The following is a 19,594-nucleotide window of genomic DNA, read 5'->3' as shown; positions in this document are numbered from 1 at the left end:
CGGTAGCTTGAGTCGTAGTTGTTTCCATGGCAACCGCTGGACTGACTTGAACACAAGCACTGACGGGAGACACTTAGCGATGCTGTTTATTCCCTATCATTCTCAGAAGTGATGCTAAACTGATAACTCATTTTCCCCCAGCGCTCTCATTGGTGCACAGATTGGCGGTGGTGGCATGTGTGTGATGCATGTAATCCTCACACATGTACAAACAGACAATTACAAGCTAGCAAAATGTATTTACACAACATCACACATCACATAAAGTTGTTTGAATGCTTCAGTTCTGACGCACTGCAACACACGTGGATCCTTTAAGAAAGCTGCTGTTTGTGTGTGTGGGATCGCATCAGTCAGCACTCATCCAGGTCGTGAGCAACGTGTACATGTGACAGGTATCCTAGTTAAAATGCTGCTGCCGCGTTAAACACACAAATTATTTATCAAGGAGGCTGTGGAAGGACTGCGTGGGGAGAATATCGGATTTTCCCCCCGATCACGCTGCCTCCTCCTCCTCTCCTCTTCCTCCTTATACAGGGTGTCTAATTCTTGCACAGGTGATCATCACAGGCTGACACTACCTACACTGGGATCCAAGCCTCTCGTTTTGATGCTTGATGCACACACGAGGTTATTTCAGCACCAGGAGGCTGCTGTGAATCTGTGAACAGCTGATGCACTTGATACAGCGTGACATTAACACTGATTAAGATTCATTTATTCGTTGTAAAACATTCTGGAAATTTTTGAAATTGAGCAACAGCCATTTGGGAAGTTTGTCCCACTTAAGAGTGTCAAATGCTTTGATATATTTCGATATGGTGTGTTTCAAAATGATCCAATACCTTATATTTACATGGTCAATAGTGTCAAAAGTGCCTAATCTTAAAAGACCAATGTCTCTTTCATAAGGCAGGTGCATAGGAAAGGAATGACTCCATCAAAGATTGTAAGCAAATTCATGCAATTGCCATTGCATTTGTGCAATAGCAACATTGTGCTTGAGTTTTCTTGCAAATTTTGATCATTAAAAACAAGAAATTACCCACTATTGAGAGCCTAAAATTCTATCTTTAATTTGCCCTGGAACTGCACATCAAATTGAAGTTTAAATTCTAGTATCATGTCAACCCTGGTCCCTTACCCACAGAGTAAAAACACCTAAACACATGTGAGGCTCAACAAGGACAGCAGTGAAATGCATTGACCCAGAGTCCACAACCAGGCCTGATTTTTCCTCTGTGTTGAATTAATGGGCTTTTAGGGGCTTAACCCATTATCTCTGCCGTGATTAAAGATCAAACATCCATCCCATAATGCATTACGCTTCATTAACAACGACAACAACAAAAAGGATAAATAAACCACTGCCGTGTCTGTGATCATACAGTATTAGCCCTGACGCCAGTGTAGTGTTTCAGGGTATGAAATCGCAGCCCGTGTGTATGCAGAGAAAACGGGGTTGGAGTGACCTGCCTGTTGCTCTGACGCAGGGTCTGATAAGACTGTTCCATGTGACGCAACAGTTAGCAGAAACGCTGAGGGCTGGGTATTTTTAGGAACCAGTCTTTGACCTCCCTCAGCACTGTCACTAACATTCACACATGACAATGCAACACAACAATGCCAGACATGGTAAGGAGGGGCAGGAAGCAAATAATCCTGGGGTGAAGACTGTATTAATCTCTTACAGATTCTACATGATAATGTTGAATCTGAACTCAGGGGTCTGGATTTTCAGCATGTGGAGTCTTCTAACTCCTGATTGTATGCATTTGTAGTCTGAGCAGTTTTGAACGATGAAATACAATAAACAGAGACAAACTAAGAACAGCCAGCCCGTGCATTACACATCTGATACATGTCTTCACATATCTTTTGCATGGGACATATCTCACATCCACCTGAACTGCCCACTGAAAATGTTTGGGAAGGGCAGAACCTTTGAAAAAATCTATGGGTATGGTACAAATGTTCTATCTGTTTCACTCATTACAGGCCAATCAGAGCAACAAAGTATATGATGTTTTAGGCATGCGCAGCTCCAGAGTGAACTCACCACAGTAACTGCTACTGTTGCTGACAATGACAGGAGCCATTTGGCAAAACAAACTCATAACGAAGCCAGTCAAAAGAAGAGCAATCCAGCCAAAAACACACAGAGCTTTCAGTGCAGTTCTTCACCCTTCTTTTAATAAAGAATTGCTGTCCAGTTCTGATAAAGCCACTGCTATACTAAAGCTACATCCAAGCTAAGTGCTCTACCAGCAGCCATTTTCAGTTGGCTCGCAGTGCAACTAAACCCTGCCCCTAATAATCCTAAACTCATGGTCAGTACTTAAGCAGAACATCTTTTCCACCAAAACAAGCTTTCAGTATTGTTTTTTGCTTTCTTTCTTGTGATAAAGAAACGCCATCCACTTCTGACAAAAAAATGCCACTACACAATAGCTATATCAGAGCTACTTGCTACACCAGTTGCCATCACGTACCAGCTACAACTAAACCCTGCCCATAGCTATTGCCTTGTTTTCCTCAAGCGACGTTGACTTGTCCAATCCATTCTCAGACCGGGCGCAATCAATTGTTTGGAGCTTTGCAAAATGATCTGCCTGATGGCAGTCATGGAATCTGGCCAATCCATTGGCTTTGCAAGCTTATCCCATGCAAGCATCATAGTGTTTATAGCTAATGCTTATTTGCAACACCAGTAATAACATTAGATGAAACTTGGATCTTCTAATACGACCCTGAGACAAATCAGCAGTCAGTGAATTGGAAAACACCATCGTCACCACCGTGAAGACAGCCTGACAAACTAAGTCCAAATTCAAGGCCATGTTGATTGTTTTCTTTGGCATTAAGGGTATAATTTTAGAGGAGTGGGTTTCAGAAGGATCAACAGTGAATCAACACTTACAAACAGGTTCTAGAAAAACTGTAAAAGACAGGTCCAAAGAAAGAGGCCACAATTGTGGAAAAATTGTTTCATTCTTCATCAAGACAATGAGCCAGCTCATACTTCACTCTTGGTAAAGCAATTTCTGTCCCAAAAACAAATCACAGTGCTTGATCATCCTCCCTATTTTCCTGATCTTGCACCGTGTGAGTTTTTCCTTTTTCATAAGATCAAATTTGTGCTCAGAGAAACACATTGTGAGTCTGTGACAGATGTCAAGAAAAGAACCAAAGGTTCTGAGACAGCTGTCCGAAGAAGACTGATCAGTGGAAAACCTAAATGCAGCGGTATGTTGGTTCAGAAAGGATGTGTATTGAAGGAGAAGAAACTGAAAAGTGTTTATGTTCATAAAATTGTATTAGAGCAATAGTCTCGTCTTTGTAATAGTCATACCTTGTATATTCTACATTATGCTACTGACCTACAATGAAAGCATTCACATTGCAGATCTGGGGAGCTAGAGAGAGGGGTATAGCATGTGGGAAAGGAGCCCCAAGCTGGATTTGAACCTGGGCCAACAGCATCTGTACAGGGGGCGCAAAGACATAACCCCAAGGCAATCAGCATCCTCAGAAAAAAACAGCATTGCCTGGAAAATGTTTGATACTAAGAGCTGATTTGAGAGAAATTGACGTTCGTCCCCCCGGGGTTCTACACATCATCTATCCGATGATGATTGCTGACGGGTTCTTAGATTGAGATTGTAGAAGCGGTGACATTGATAGATTGATAAATTAGGACATATTTTTTCACTAGTGTTAATTTCATTGCAGGTGTAACCAACCAAGCATCCATTTTGAGTTTCCTTCTATTTTCTCATGTATTTCTGTCTTTTTAAAATCAGAACATAACGTTTCAACCTAGTGACAACTGTCAAATTGTGGTCTTTATTGTAGTTTATTTATTTAATCATATATTGATACTTTCTGCATGCAGGACAGGCCCATTGATATTTAACAAAAAAGTAATAGGTAGTATTTGGTCAGTTTAGGTCAGAAATGGAAGCATACGCTGGTTTTTAGCACTTTTCCACCTTGACCATCATCCAGGCCTGTGCCAAGCCCATGCCCCATCTCTCCAGGTATTCCCATCCCTGCTCTCCTGAGCATGTCAGCATTACACACACAGTCTCACCAACAATACCCAAAGATGAGCCGAAGAGAAGTTGTCAAAAAAGAGTTCAGCCAGTGCCTCTGGCCATCAGTCAACATCCAGGCCTCACCAGAGTAGAGTAAAACCAGAAGGACCAAGGACTGAAAGACTCTGACTTTCATCCACATGCTCAGATACCAGGGATGCCAAACTGTCTTGCACAGCGAACCCATCGCTCCACGCCCGAGTCCATCTCAGTATTTGAAATATGTTATGAATAATGTCAAACCAACTATTTATGCCAGAATTTCAAGTCAGTGTAAATAGGTAGTAAAATGATTGTCAATCCTACACTCATTAATGAAATAATTGATTCAAGAAAACAACAAAATTTTAAATCAACAAACATGGTTCAGTATGTGTTTAATAGTAAAGAACGTCCTGGTGGTGTGATGACTTTTCGGTGCTTTGTCTTTGTATCTTGTCCATAAAAGTAGCCTACATGTTGTTATAGTCACACTTACAGACACCCACACAAACAGCAGCACAATAGTTTCTGGACATTTCTTCACAAAGAAAAAACAGCCTCAATTCTGACAAACATTCAATGGAGACAAGAATGAAAGGTGACAGTCCTAACAAAGCATGGGAAGGCGTGTGTGTGCTTGGTGTGTGCTGGTGTGTACCAGGCTAGGACAGCACATGAGTTATGTACTGTTCCCCTACGACTAATTGATTTCAGCTGAGAAGTGTGAGCATCAAAGGCAAAGGACTGTAAAGTTACAGTAAAGTTCAGCTCTAACAGGAAGTCTCCTTTTCTCCTACTTTGACATGTCAAAGCTCCTCTGTTTCTTTTGTAAGCAGTCCTGCGTGTAACAAAGTAGTTCAAACTACTTTATGCTTCGGTTTATGGTGCTAGTGTGCAATAAGACACTCAAAGTGAAGCTCAAAAACAGACACTTGAGTGTACTGTATGCAGCTGTTAAAACACAAGTACCAAGCAACGCCAAGAGCAATACAGCTTATGACACCACCAAATGGATCACACATGTGTGTCATAAGATTTGAGGGATAAGGGCCATTAATTAAGGAGACAATCATGAAATATTTCATCAAAATGTCTGCAAGAGCTTTAATTCACTCTGGTCTGTTTACAGACTGTGGTAGCCACTAGTGGTAATAATTACAGATTAAAACTCTAGAAAGATTTAAAGTACGTATATTTATACCAAGTCTCAAGTGCGGAAATACAGCAGCTTCATTCACCCTCTTTAAGGACATCCACAAGTGGCCCCATGATACGATTTTATCAGGATTCTTGGGTCACGATTTGATATTATTGTGATTTTAAACATTTTGCAATACAGTGAGTATTGCAATACCATATATTGCGATATATTGCGATCTATACCATTATTTCAACTGTTTAGCTGATTTAGTTTTAGTCTTGCCCTCATGTTTGTCGTATTTCCGCAGTATTTTATTTTCATGTAGCACTTCTTGCAAGCCTCATGTGTCATGTCCATCCCATTTGTGCCCTGCTTGCATTCCTAATGTCCTTTCTCTGGTGCTGCCACGTTTGTTGTTCTAACTTTCTCCTGCTCTATGACCGTCACCTCTGCCGACCTCAATGGACAAACAATTGTACAAGCTATTGTTTTTATTTTTCCATTATCATAGACTTCAGTTGATATTAGCAATTAATTTGAAAGAAATCGATACTTAGTAAACGAGACAGTATGATATATCACCAGACAAATTATCTCAATACTATTCTGTATCAGTTTTTTCTCCCACCCCTACTTTCTTCTTGGTGATAAATTCTTTTATTATTCTGTGACTGATAAATATGTATGGCTACATAAAAGCCATTAGAACTAATGTCATAAATCTGATGATAATATTGAAAAGTTTTACAGTTACCTTATTTCTTAGAGCTCATACTTTGAGCATAGTCTGGAAACAAATGCTAATAATGTAGCTGTTATCTGTTGTGTTGGAAAATATAGCTCCCAAAAGTCATAGAAATCTTTCATATAAAAAGACAAAACATTGTGTTTTTTGGATAACATCGTATCATTATTGGTTTGGGGAGTCTGAAACTCCTAAAAGCATGTCTTCAATAATGTTTGTGGTTGTCCCACAGCTGCCAATCCAGATGTGGCAATAATGGTCTTAGACCACAAAGAATGCTTCAAGATGTTTTACTGTTTATTTTGCAAAATACCCCATATTACTGATGCAGGTCATTCTATATGTCATGTGTTAGATTAGGACTCATTTGCAAATTTACAAATCTGATCTGAGGGTATGATTTGTAATTTGGGTTTTAGGGTTTTGTTTTCTGCTTCTAAGTCTAACAAAATGAAGGCTAACATTCTTAAAATTTTTGATACTCTGATACTTTTTTGATAACCGTGCTTTGAACCAGTGGGGAAAGTGGGGATTGAGACTCCTGGGGATCACAAGGCACTGAGAGGGAGTTGCGAGATGCCTTCCTCAAAACAAAGAATATTTTCAAATGTTTTTAAATGGTACATTTTACCCATTTTTGTAAAAACATAAGCATAGAATTAGTTCAAGTTAAAACCAAAGCATGGCCATTTTGTGACATTTCTGCTGAATTTAAAGTAATGGACCAGTGACAGAGGTCCAAGCCACATTATTTTGGGGGTCATGGACCGACAAGTTTGGGAACCCCTGCTACAAACAATGTTTACTGAACCTTTTCTATATGAAGACTGGAAATGTATATCTTAATCTGTTTTGTGTGTTCAGAAGATCATTTTTGTTACCATGGTATCGAAACAGGTATTGATATAGTTTGATTTAAACTAGGAATCCACTGAATTTCAAAATTCTGGTATCCTGACCACTCTAATGGAGGCTGGCTTAGTAAACATAAGTTTTGACAGCATTTTCGTGCAAATTCTGGATGCTCTTGTTGTCGTACAGCATCAACAACAATCAAAAATGAGCTGAAATCCATCAGGAGAGGAAAGGATCTTATCAAAGGATTAAATTGATGATTGCAGCTTCTGTTAAAGAATCTAATCATCTTTTCACACTTTCTTTTTTTTAACTGTTAATCTTTTCACGCTTGCAATGCATTTTATTAAGTAAACGGTGTAAGAAAGACAGCATTATCCACAGACCTAAAATCCCATTCAGGGAGAAAACTTGAGTAAAAGCTTCTCTTATTCCCTATTTATATTTTTCTTTGGAAACAGGACTTAAGCGAGCAATGCATTTACCTTTTCTGAAGCAAATCGTGTAAATATTGCTTCACAAGGGCCACTGGGCAAAAGCCACATATAGACTTAGAGCTAAACAGAATGAAAAACAATACATAGCAGAAATAAACTAAAATAAAAGTTAATTTTAATAAGTAGAAAATCCAAAGATACCATAAGTGCAATTGGAAAGATTTAGAAAGTTTATCAGCAACAACCTGCAATAATTAGCAGGCTGAGGCTTGAATCTATGAGGACTCTGTGCATGATCCCCACATCCCCTGCATTTTAAACTTCAGCTGTACATGACCTATGAGTGTCAAATTCATAGAGAAAACTGTTTGATTTTGAAAAGGACTTAGATGACCATTGATCTTTCTCAACAGTCATTTATGAGCATCCATAAGTAAAACAACTAACACAAACATTATTTTCCTCATATGGGATCTATTAAGTGACTACTCCTGCATTTCCAAAAATCAAAACACCTACACAACCATGATGAAGAGGGGCTGAAAGAAAACAACATCCAAGTGGTTTCTGTCCCAGTCAGCACTAACAGATCGACACTCCTCTGCACATGCTCTTTCTCGATCTCTGAATCTGCAGCACAAAAAGAGGATCTGTGGCAATCAACATACACAACTTTATTGCTATCTGCACCTATCAACACCAAGAGAAAACCCCCGAGAGGTTAATGAGTTATTGGAGAAAGAGGAAATATTTGCACACAAGCGTGAAGCAGTGATTGATGAAGCTGTTTCACTGCGTAACATAGTACACAAGACAGCCCAGCAGTGCAGGGCTGCAGCTATCTCATGACATTCATTCACTTAATGATGGCAAACAATGTTGGAGCCTGTGATGGATTGCACTTGGTATATCATACATGATGCTACTGAGTACACAGCACTTGACAGAGTTCCCACGAATCCCTAACCTAGTCCTGTACTACTTATGATAAATAATCATAATATTACAAAAAAAGGCTGCTTTTAAGTAACGTTTTTGGGTTAAGATTCTTCTATAAGGTGAAATAAAGGATATATTACTGAATGCACACCTTGAGAACAGCAGCGGCATTTCACTGACAGTCCCTGATTCATTATTAAGTCATATATCCCCCTATTGTTTGCAAGTAATGGCCTTCCTTTATGTAACTTTTCCTCAAGGAGATGACAGTTGACAAGCAGCTATGGTAAAGTATGAAAGCAAGCAGCCACCATACTGTTACCCCCCCTTCTTCGTCCTCAACCCTGTCACCCCACCCTTGGAGAAAGGTACAAAGCGTCCCTTGTGTGAGAGCACAGAGACCTGAGTGATACTGCTTTATATCATAGTATTCTCCCACTGTCACACACTCACACAACGTCGTCCAGCAGGGGCGGTTCATTTGGCCCGCTGACCTTCAGCGAGCCCCCTCGGGCCTTCACACATGACTCACAATCAACACACTGTACATCAAGACCCATGTGCACTAAATTACATGTAAAGAACAAGCAAGTAAAGAGATCTTGCTTCGCTGCAACTTTACACAGTAATAACGCAGCTTTATTGTACACTTTATGTCAGAGGAGATATTTTAAAATGCTCTAAACACAAAGCAACAATCTATCAAGTTCAGTCACTATATATATATATATAGATATATATATATATATCTATATATATAGATATATATATATCACTATTTTAAGCAGTTTTCTAATTGGTTCAGTTCAAATTTTCCACTAAAAGGGTCCAAGTTTGGTTCAAACAGATTTAGCTCTGTGACTTACACTTGTCTATATTAGCAGTTACTTTTGTGTCTTTTTTGCAAAAAAACATTGAAATCTCCCTACCACTTGCATGAACACATCACTCAATCACATATATAATTTGATAGCTAGGAACAGTGATGCTTTAAGGATGCACTGATAGCTCAACAGGCCAGAACATAAACAAGCGTGCAGACTGACATCAGATCTGGTGGAGTTCCATCAGAATCTCTCATGATTAAAACAAAATGTAAAACAAAAGCAAAAGCCCACAGCCACTTCTGATGAATACAAAAAATGAAAATAGCGACGAAATTTAAACCTTATGCTCTTGCATTCAAGACTTTTTAATACTTTTTCGAAACCTTAATTTTTATAAAATTGATTCATCAACTTTAAATACTTTTTAAGACCCTGAGAGAGAATCTAGTGTATTTTACATAACACCTTTAGTGCCTGAGAAAACACTGAATTTGTTCTGTTGGAATTAAACGTAGAAGAAGTACGGTTTGTTTGGTGTATACAAAACAATTAATGATTCCATCCCATACTGGCACAGAAACACCAGTATCTTCCTCTTGGATGTGTGTTTATGATTTGGCACTTTAGCAGTCCCTTCCTCACACTCCGTATGCTGTCATTGGATGGGGGCTACAGGATGCCCAAAGGCTGATGTCCATCCCAAAAACACCAAAATGAGAAAATACAGGCGGATGGTCTCTACAGATTCATACACCATCCTGGACTTCTATTCAGTCATGAGTGATGAATGATCATTCATTCTTTTTTTTTGAGTAATCCTCCATGCTTTCCTTGAAACCCACCCTCCTCAACATTTTAAAATTAGCTACATAAAAACGGGACATCTTTTATGGGCTCCAGCTTTGCTCAGTGGGTAGAACAAGCACTCAAATACAGAGGCTTCAACACACTGGTTGCTGGAGTCTCAATGTGGACAGCAAGCTAACACATGGAAAAAGACTTCTGGTCTTGACCAATACTTAGACATATATATGGCAGACATTTTCAGCTTATATCAGCGGTAAATATCTGTAGCAATTTTCATATCTGGCGATAGCAATAGTGAACTTTTTAAGCTAATATCTGCTAATCCTGATATCATGTTGATAATATTGTGCATCTCTAGCAAATACATAACTCTAAACAATAGACAGAAGACCAAACGAATACTAACGTTGCTCTGCAAGACAGATGTATTATAGATTTACAAAATATAGAAATTAAACATACTTTCTTTTTCATTTGCCCCCTAGGCCTGGATATACCTATGCTGTTTTTATTTTGATGCAAGGAAGAAGCTCATTTAATATATATTTTTGTCTGTGACTGATTATGGTGATATTCTTTACAGGCATGCCACATCATCCGCAATTAAAATGCTGGACTCAGTATACCATGCTGCTTTGGGATTTATTTCTGGTCTTGGTTTTCACACCCATTCCCTAAACAACAGAAGGATGGAACACTGGTTTATCTTTCTTTTTTGGGCCAAACTACATGATTAGCTTTCGTATTTACGTTCTCCGACGACTCCATAAACTGTTAGGAGCTGTCATCTTCACTCTAATGGCTTGCATTGTGTATGAAAACTCTCAAACTCACTCTCTTTGGTAAAAGACCTTTTTATGTTTCAGCTCCATCAGCTTGGTCTGAACTACAGGGTCTCTTTAAACTTGAGCAGTGTATTAGTTTAGGAGCTTTTAAAAACAGAATTAAGGAGCATCTGACCAGTGTGTGCAATGTGTACTGATCCAACTATGAACACAAGGTTCAGATATTCCATAAGTAACAGACAAGAAGAAAGGAAATACAATTTTGACAATTTTTTTCCTGTTCACTGTCAGCTCAGGAATGGCAAATATAAGGGTCAAAGTGTCACACGAAAGGGGTCTCTTACCTGTTTCCAGAGGAACTTGTCTTCCTGGTTGATTTGCCAGGTGGTGACCACATGTATGATGGACAGCACAGCTCCGCTCAGCACTGCCGCTCTCATCCTTACAGGCAGCAGAGTGTAGATGATGTAGATGAAGAACACAGACCACCAGATGCCCTCTGATGCGCTCCTGGGTGCCACCATGAGCACCCCGAACACCTGTACTGACACCAAGACTCCGATCACCAGGTAACTGACCATCCACATGTAGTCCTGGTGGAAGCCATTGCGGTTGCACACTACCATAAGAGCCATGAATAACGCCATCGCAACCGACAGGGCCGACGAATAGGCCACTTGAGGGGGGGCATGGACACAGTGGAAGGTCAGCATGATGCCGCACACTATCACAAGTACCCCCATGAGCATAGTCAATGAGCTCTGGTTCAGCCTAAAGAAGTAACGCTGGTATAGGCGCTCCAGTTTGCGGGACTGGAATTTTTTCGACTGGAACACCCGCACCACCCTGAGCCAGCAGTCTGCAGCTGTTACCACGCCTGCTGCGCCATTGGGGCCATCATCGCCAATGTCTCCACTTCCTCCGTTACATCCTCCTTTCCTCCCTTTCAACTCCCCATCCTCGAAGCCCAAGTCAACCGATTTCAGCCCCACCCCTTCCCCTCCCCTTTTGCCGTAGTGGTCCTCCTGCCAACCGCAACGGACGCCAAAGTTTCCCCCACCTCCCACAGCCCCCGCCACCCCTCCGCGGTGGTGCTGATGGAGGGGGGCTCCAGAAGGGGGCTCCATAGCATCCGGGTCCCGCAGACAGCTCATGTAACGCGGGTTGCAGAGAGATGAGCCTCCCTTCCGTTTGGACTTCTTGCCATTGCGCTCCCCCCACGCAGTCTTGCGGTCATCCACTCTAGCGACTAGGAAACCACTGAACCAGGACATTCTATGAGAGCAGAAGAAGAGCATTAGACAAATCAAACATGGTTAAAGCAAAGACACCGAGCAAAGTAAACTACTGATTTACCTGTTGGGGTTCTGGTACATGTCCCAGCCCTTTCCCTTGCAGCCGGTTCACTCATTTATCCCCGTGGACAAAATTTTGAAAAAGTGCGGAGGGGTCAGTAGAGGCCACACTGCAGGGGCGCAGGGTGGGGTTGACTGGATTGGGTGAAGAGTGGCCCCAGTTGCCTCACCAGTCTGAAAATGGTTGTTTTAAAGCCAGTGAGCAGAGGCCAAGATTAGTGAGAAGATCAATCTCTGCTCTGAGGACTATCTCCACGGCTTCTGCTGGGTCTGGGGAGAAAATAACACTAAGATTAAAAGAGGACATACTGATCAATACAATATAAAAAAAACTCAAATAAAAAAATGGGTTAACTGCACATGTGAACACAAACTGCTGAATTTCTTAGCACAAATTTTCCCAGACCTTTTCCTGTATTCCTACTAGTAAAAATTCTGTGTTCAGTCAGGGCTCTCCTGTTAGCTTTTCACTCTTTTGATTATAATGTGTATGGTTCAAATCAAAAGTACCACTGATATAAACACAAAAAAACTGTTATAGTGTCCTGCTTTGTCATTTCTTCAGCCATCAATAACTTAACTTATAAAATAGCACTATACAAATAAAGACTGGTTGATTGATTGATCTTTGGGTTCTACTAGGGATTAGCTGATATTGTTTTTAGGGTTGATACCAACTATTAGTAGATTAGTCAGGACCACTTTGTCAACAAACACACATGATTTGTGGTTGTAAATGTTATCTCTTTATTAGCAGTTATTAATTTGCTCTCATTACTGTTATTTATATCTGGTGGTGTGGTTGTTTTGGGATCCCCCTGCCCTTCCACAAGCCTCTGTGGAAGGCATCGAACAGGACGAGCGCACGTTTCTGTTTTTTCCTGTGCCTGCAAGGAAAGCCTGAGGCAGGGAGAGAAGCAGCAATAAACCCAGAGCAAAGCAGGTGTCAGTGATAACAGAATGGCATTGATCAAGTCAGATATAGCATAGAGGAGGAGCTGGGGTGGAGGAGGGTTGCAAAAAGCAACTTGCAGAGGGAGCTTCAAAGAATGGCCAGGCTATGACAGTTTAGATATGGCAGCATGGGGCACAGAAAGCCCAGTGGTTTGAAGCACGCCCCATGTACACAGGCGGCCTGGGTTCTAATTAGGGCTGAACGATCTGCAAAAATAATCCAATTTCAATTTTTTTTTCCCAAATATTGCGATTGCGATTTAATATGCGATTATTCTTAGGTTATTCGTATGTATTTTTCGACAAATTCAAGCAATAATTAATTCCACAAATAAGACCATGTGTATTGAAAACAATGAAATTATTTCCAAAGCAATTAATCCATAGTAGCATGAATCTGAATATGGGGGTGCAACAAGCTTTAACCTATAAAGAAGGCAGCTAGGGTGGGAAGGTGAGGCTGGCTACCAGCTGATCGCAGCTTGGGTATGACTTTCATAGTAACGCTAGGCTTCATCAGTTTTAGATAGACTGAGCTTACTATTTTTGCTCGTATTGCAAATGTGATGTCATTTGCTTTGTTTAAGGACATTATGATTTTTATGTCACTCATTTTGATTTAGAAAAACACACATAAACACAAGAGGGGGATTTTTGTAAATGATTATAAAAAATTGACACTTTAATGTTTGCAAAATGTCCATAAAATCTCTGCCACTGCAAAAAAGTGATTTATTAAACTGGTATTTTGACACATTACAAGTCAAGAAAATATTGCAACTTCTGCAATTTAAAAATTGCAGCAGGCTATATTACAATTTAATCTAATTTGCGATCAATTGCCCAGCCCTAGTTTGAATCTGGCATGTGGCCCTTTCCTGCAAGTTTCCGATTCTATTCGCAGTCCTCCTCTATCATTAAAGGCACTAAAAGCCCAAAAATGAATCTTAAAAAAATCTCTCTCTCTCTCTCTCTCTATATATATATATAGTGCAATTAGCAAATAGCATGCTAAGATCAAATCAGCTGGCTATCAGCTGATGAGGGCTTGTGAGAGATCAGCTGATCTCAAATATATGGCAGCATCTACCTGAACTAACATCATACACTCGATTTCATGAGACCCATAACTTATATTTGCAAACAGTTTGCTTTTATCATTATGTACAAAATGTTCTTAATGTGACAAAAGCAAAACTGCATGATCAAAAACATGAAGGAAAATAAATGTTGCTCTAGCTTTATCAGCTTGAAAATGGCACAGAGCGACACAGTAGAAGCAGGAAAACAGGAAGTGATGCCGTATGCTACTGTGTCAGTGGCACCCAGACTTAAGTGTTGAAACGAGTGTTTAATCAGTTGTGCAGATGATCAGTCAGCCCCTAATTTCTACAGTGTCTGTTTTTAAATCATTTCTTGCCTCCCCGCTGACCTGAAATTTCCAGGAGTACATTGCTGAAAACAGCTTGGTGTTAGGGCTCAGACTTCCAACAGTTAATGAGCTTTGAGGACAGCTGTGGCTTATATTTACCTCTTGACATTATATTCTAAAACCAACAAAATTGTGACAGTTATGCTGTCCATGAGAACCTCATTTCCTGAAAAATAGAAACACTTCAGATTTTGTTCCATGCCTCACACATAAAAAAGTCATCAGAGAGGAAGAGGCTACTTCCAAAAGTACTAGGGGAGGAGGGGGGAGGGGGTTAGAATGACCCAAAACAGCTTGAGGGCTCAGTTTTTTAAGGTGAACTAGAACTTGCTAACTTTGACCCCCCTTTCAAAAACACATCCTCTGGTTTAAGCACACAACAAAATTTTACAGTCAGCTGGGATAAAAATACAGGACTTCTCCTCGGGGTTCTGTTTAGTACCACAATCAAAGATAAAGATGAGTAATAAATACAGATAAATGTCACCAGACTACAGGACACTGTCAATACAAATATCGAGACAGGAACGAGAGGCATAGCAAGACAGGCTCTGTGGGTCCTGAGGCACTGGGCTAAAAGTTGTTTAGAGATTACTGGAAAAAGCATCTTCACTGTTGGCTTTACAAAACATAACAGACGTACATGACATTTTTTAGGTCTGAAGTGGGTATATATGTCAAGAAAACACTGTTATACTGTTACTGGAGAGGGAGAGTGTCAACAAAGTAAATGACATCAACGTTCATGTGTTTCATTTGCTCATTTTTAATTTAAGTTATCTAACTGCTATGATGGGAAGCTAAAATGTCTTGAGGACCCATGTGTACAGGTCATATTATACTTAACGACATTAGTGGACTTACTGTGGAGTCAATACTTCTATAATCACTTCTCTTTGTTATTGGTGGTCCTCAGAAGTACTTGCCTTACTGTCACTGTAAAGGAAAACGGTAGCATTATCTTCCACAAGCTAAAATTTAAATATCTTGTAAAAGTGTGTTGTGGGATGACGGTCCAGACGTGGGAGCGATCGTGTCAGCGTGGAGGGGGCATGGGCCTGGTGCAAGCCTGGACGATGGCGATCAGGAGGCCAGAGCAGTACGAGACTAAGGCTGATGCTGCAGAGTGCAAGAACCGGCATATGCTCCCTGAAAAGAGGTCAGAGTTTGTCCAACAGGTGAATTCTTCTGCCCAGAAAAACAATCTCTTCTTTGATTCAGCAGTTATTTAGATCTACCAGATGTCAGCATTTAAATGACTGGACATAACAGATAAACACTAGCTAGTGATATCTGTCCATGCCACGTCATTTGTCGATGGCCGGTGATTGTCAACTAAGCCTCTGTCCATCCCTTAGCATGTTTATTCTTACTCTGAATTATTTTATGCTGCCTTCCCATATTGAGGATGATCTCAACCTTGATGGATAAGACGCTACATGACATAACAGACATATCAAAACTAAACAGGTCAGAAAGGACAACTCAATCACAGGCTTAAGACATCTCAGTCAAGCATGAAGAACTTTGAAGAAGTGTTATATAAACATAATACTTCAAGTCTAGTTACCTCCAAATATGATATCAGCTTCAACTATATTTTTAAACAAACAACTGCCAGCACAGCTGGGAGAAATGTCTACTGAGAATTACTTTTTACTGTGTGTTTATTTCCAATCCTACACTTTAGCAGAAACGAATCAACATTGGTAGCAAAGATTATTTGGTAGGGATCTTGATATGATCTGCATGACATCAGTATCAGCAGCGGACATGGCCATTTCTGCTGATATTTAGATTTATCGACAGTAAATATCAGCCTGTATCAGCAGTAAATACCAGTTGTGTAGTAAAGCCTCGGACGGCCGCACAGACAAAAACTGATGCGGAATCATGATGCGGAAACATCTGGTGCACTTATACCTAGCGCCGGCTTCCTCTTCGCCGTAAACTGATATTCTCCCAAAAGCTAGGGGGCAGTGTCTTCAAGAATCAGATCTGTAGTGTGTTTAATGCCATTTTGACGTCTGCCGCGTCGCATCTGTAAAAATATCGGGGATGTGTGCGGCCAGATGAAAATTGGCCACACTGGACCCCCACGAAGGGGCGTGTCTTAATATTTGACGTTCCTTTCGACGTGCGGACACCCAAGCGGCAACCTCCAGTCCTAAAAAATGAAGTCAATGCAGAAGTGCAAAAAAATTGCTATACTGCGACTGTCCACTTGAGGCTGGCCGCAGGAAAACTGGAAGTTGCGTCTGCATATTTTTGTACCACGATCATTTGGATGATATTTAAGATAAACCTCACTTCACGGTGATTGGCGCATCTCATTTGATTGACAGATAGCTCGGGCTGGCAGAGGCTCCGTTCCTGTGAACTGGAATGCTAGCTAGCAGGCTGACAGGAAGACGCGCTTAGTGGGCGGGCCTTTAGGCTGATCCAAAGTTTGGTTTGAGACCGCAATTTCAACATTGGCATATCAGCAAAAATCCAATATCATGCATCCCTACTTTTTGGTGTTTTTCTTTTCACTATAAGTGTGTGAGTTTCTATTCAAGAAAAAAGTGTGTACTTTTGCCATCTCTGGAATCAAATTGTAAGTCTACTGTATGTTGACATATGACCTGAGTTGAGCAATAAAAGAAAACTAATTTGAGCATCCCTTTTGAGGCTACATAGTGGTTTAACTCATCATAGGAAAATAAATAATCTTCCCATAGACTACAGATACTTAAAGTGGGGCTGTATCTGATATCTCACCTAAAATGTATTCTGACCTGATCACATTTTATTCTATCTGTGTCTCCTATGTTGCTATAATAACCCTGTGGACTTGGATAATTGTAGTTTATTTAATCACGGTAAGCCTATAGCAGTGCCTTCATGGTTTTCATCCTGATTGGATTATAAAACGTCCACATATGGCTCTACCAGCTGATCTTACCAGGCCTCCAGACGCCCTGAGCTCCACACTGTGCAGGGAGACGCGCAAACGCAACGCAGCCGCTTCTGCAGCCGCCGCCGCCTCCTCTTCGACCGGCATTTTTTCACCAGAGAGGCACGCTGTGTTGTTGAAGCAAAAATAGCATTTCCTCGCTATATCTTGCCTGCATGCGCCTTCTCTGGCACGTATCCGTCCGAGCCGTATCCCTCCTCCCTGGCAGCGGATCGACAAGATTCAAGGAGAACCAGCCCACCCTCTCTCTCTCTCTCTCTCTCTCACACACACCTCCCCTCTCCTCCCACCTCCAGCACCTCCTCCTCCTCCCCGGCTGCGTCCCTCACTCCCCTGCACAAGGTCGACCAGCTTGTACCCATTTGCAAACGTCGCGGCATTGCCAGTCGCTTGGTGTGAGTGTGTGCGTGTTTGCATGGTGCTTGGCTGTACTCTCCGGTTTCCCCCACTAGCGTTAGAGGAGGGGAGGGGAAGCAGGGAAGGCGGGGGTGACTGACTATTCCTAGGGGACATTTTCAACCGGACAGCCGCTACACTGAAGTTACAGCCACAAACAGCGAGCATGGAGTCTTTTATTTGTGGGCTTGGTCCAGTTAAGCTGTGCATGCATCTCTGTGTTGCTCTCTGTTATCATCCACATGCAAAAATAGATCAACCAACCAATGGAACTGAACGATGAGAGGGCTTGAATTGGCTTTTTTTTGCATATTCTGCAGCCATATGATAATCATATGCGGATATATTTACCATCCGGTGTATAAATGCCATGCACGGGCAGGCAGGCCGTGTGTGAGGGCCCGCATTCAAACAGCGTAGGCTTCTTGTTACATAACACCATGGCCTATGTGACAACCATAGCGGGGACCATAAAACCATTCCGTTGCGTCCGACTGCCGACTGTCCAAGTTAAGATACAAACACGCCTCTGCCAGGGATTTTTTTTCAACGCAAATATCCTTCAGCCTGCTGCGAAATAATGGCTTCCAGAATAAGTGTATTGACAAACATGAGTGTTTGGTAAATAAACAGATATAAACACGTTATTGCTGCTGCACATTCCTCAGCATCAGTCAATGAATGGAGGACTATAACAGTGGATAATACCGCAAAACCAGTAATTAGCAAACCCAATGTATGTAAATAGAGAAAAATACTGTATAAATTTAGGTCTTTAAATTTAAATTCATGTGATCAGGAATGATCTGCGGCTGATTTGACTCACTATGAGCATCAGATGCAGCCTCTGAATGTAGGCTAGTCTTCAGCCCTCAGTTCTGTGGGCTGTAACAAGCTATATAAACACACCGTGATGTAAATCACCTTCTGCTCCACTATCTACATATATGTTGTTATTAGCCGCCAATGGAAAACATGAACTGACCGTGTATCCTTTGCCACAAACACCACCACAGTGTGAAGCGGAGGCCTGAGCAGCCAGTGTCGCCAGCTTTGTCATTCACTCCTGCAGAAATGGTGTACTGACAGAAAAGTGGCCGAGGTGTCCGTGGTTCAGTGCAACAGCGTTTGACATGTTTGTGTGACAGGAGAACATATATTATATATGTGGGCCTGCAGTGTGCAGCAGCAGTGACGGTCAGAGAGACGGACTCACCGTGATCATCTTCTGTTTCTGCCCCCCGACAGGACCGCAGCGGACAATCCGACTCGGCGATGTGGTCGCTCGGAGCGGCCAGGGTGGAGGACCATCAGTGGGCTAGCTGTCCAAGATGGTCCGGTTAAATTGGTCACCCTGTGGTGGATCTCCTCCTGTCGTCTTCTCGCTCCACTCCCTTTCCTCTCCTCCCCCTGACCCTCTCGGCTCCAAGCACCACTGTCAAGATGAGGGACATACGGAAGTCGAGCTTCCGGTTACTGTTTTTCAAATTAAACCCCCTTCCAGGAAGCGTACGTCATAAAAAAAATAATAAATAAAAATTCAAAATTGTGCAATGAAACAAGCATAAAAAGTCACGACTTTAAAAAGTCGTGACTTTTTATGGAAAGAATGGAAAGGACCAAGAAACGGCTAATGCTACAGTGACCGACAAGCCTGGCTTAAACAGGCAACAAGTGAAATGGTTATCCAAAAACCGACAGAAGAAAAATAACGAAATAAGAAATATAAATTAGAATAATGTCTGTAAATTTTATACTGCTTTAACACTTACTGTTAAATATAATGCTACAGCCACAGTTTGTAGCATAAATACTAGCAGCATTTGAGGAAACAGCTAGCTAGAACACCCATCGGTAATGACATTCAGTTAACGGTTGTTCAT

At 41.3% G+C, this 19,594-nt stretch overlaps 1 protein-coding gene across 8 annotated transcripts in view; it reads right to left on the bottom strand.

Moving 5' to 3' along the window:
- LOC121517286 (adenylate cyclase type 6-like) overlaps positions 1–19,134 on the bottom strand; it is a 58,605-nt gene extending 39,471 nt beyond the window's left edge. For 2 of the 8 annotated variants that reach the window (XM_041798950.1, XM_041798956.1), the window contains exons 1-3: positions 18,928–19,134; positions 11,972–12,240; positions 10,960–11,890 (exon numbers count right to left, since the gene is read on the bottom strand). In XM_041798950.1, coding sequence (XP_041654884.1) covers positions 10,960–11,890; positions 11,972–11,991 — 951 coding nt within the window. In that variant the 5' untranslated portion in view covers positions 11,992–12,240; positions 18,928–19,134. Of the gene's footprint in view, positions 1–10,959; positions 11,891–11,971; positions 12,241–12,748; positions 12,871–15,220; positions 15,293–17,303; positions 17,537–18,696; positions 18,876–18,927 lie in introns of those variants that run through there. The other 6 variants (XM_041798952.1, XM_041798951.1, XM_041798954.1 and 3 more) reach the window with 6 other exon arrangements.
- Between the last annotated feature and the right edge of the window lie 460 nt (positions 19,135–19,594).

Source organism: Cheilinus undulatus, linkage group 11, assembly GCF_018320785.1.
Source record: "Cheilinus undulatus linkage group 11, ASM1832078v1, whole genome shotgun sequence".
Classification (NCBI taxonomy): Eukaryota; Metazoa; Chordata; class Actinopteri; order Labriformes; family Labridae; genus Cheilinus; species Cheilinus undulatus.
This window is presented reverse-complemented; position numbering and strand designations above follow the sequence as displayed.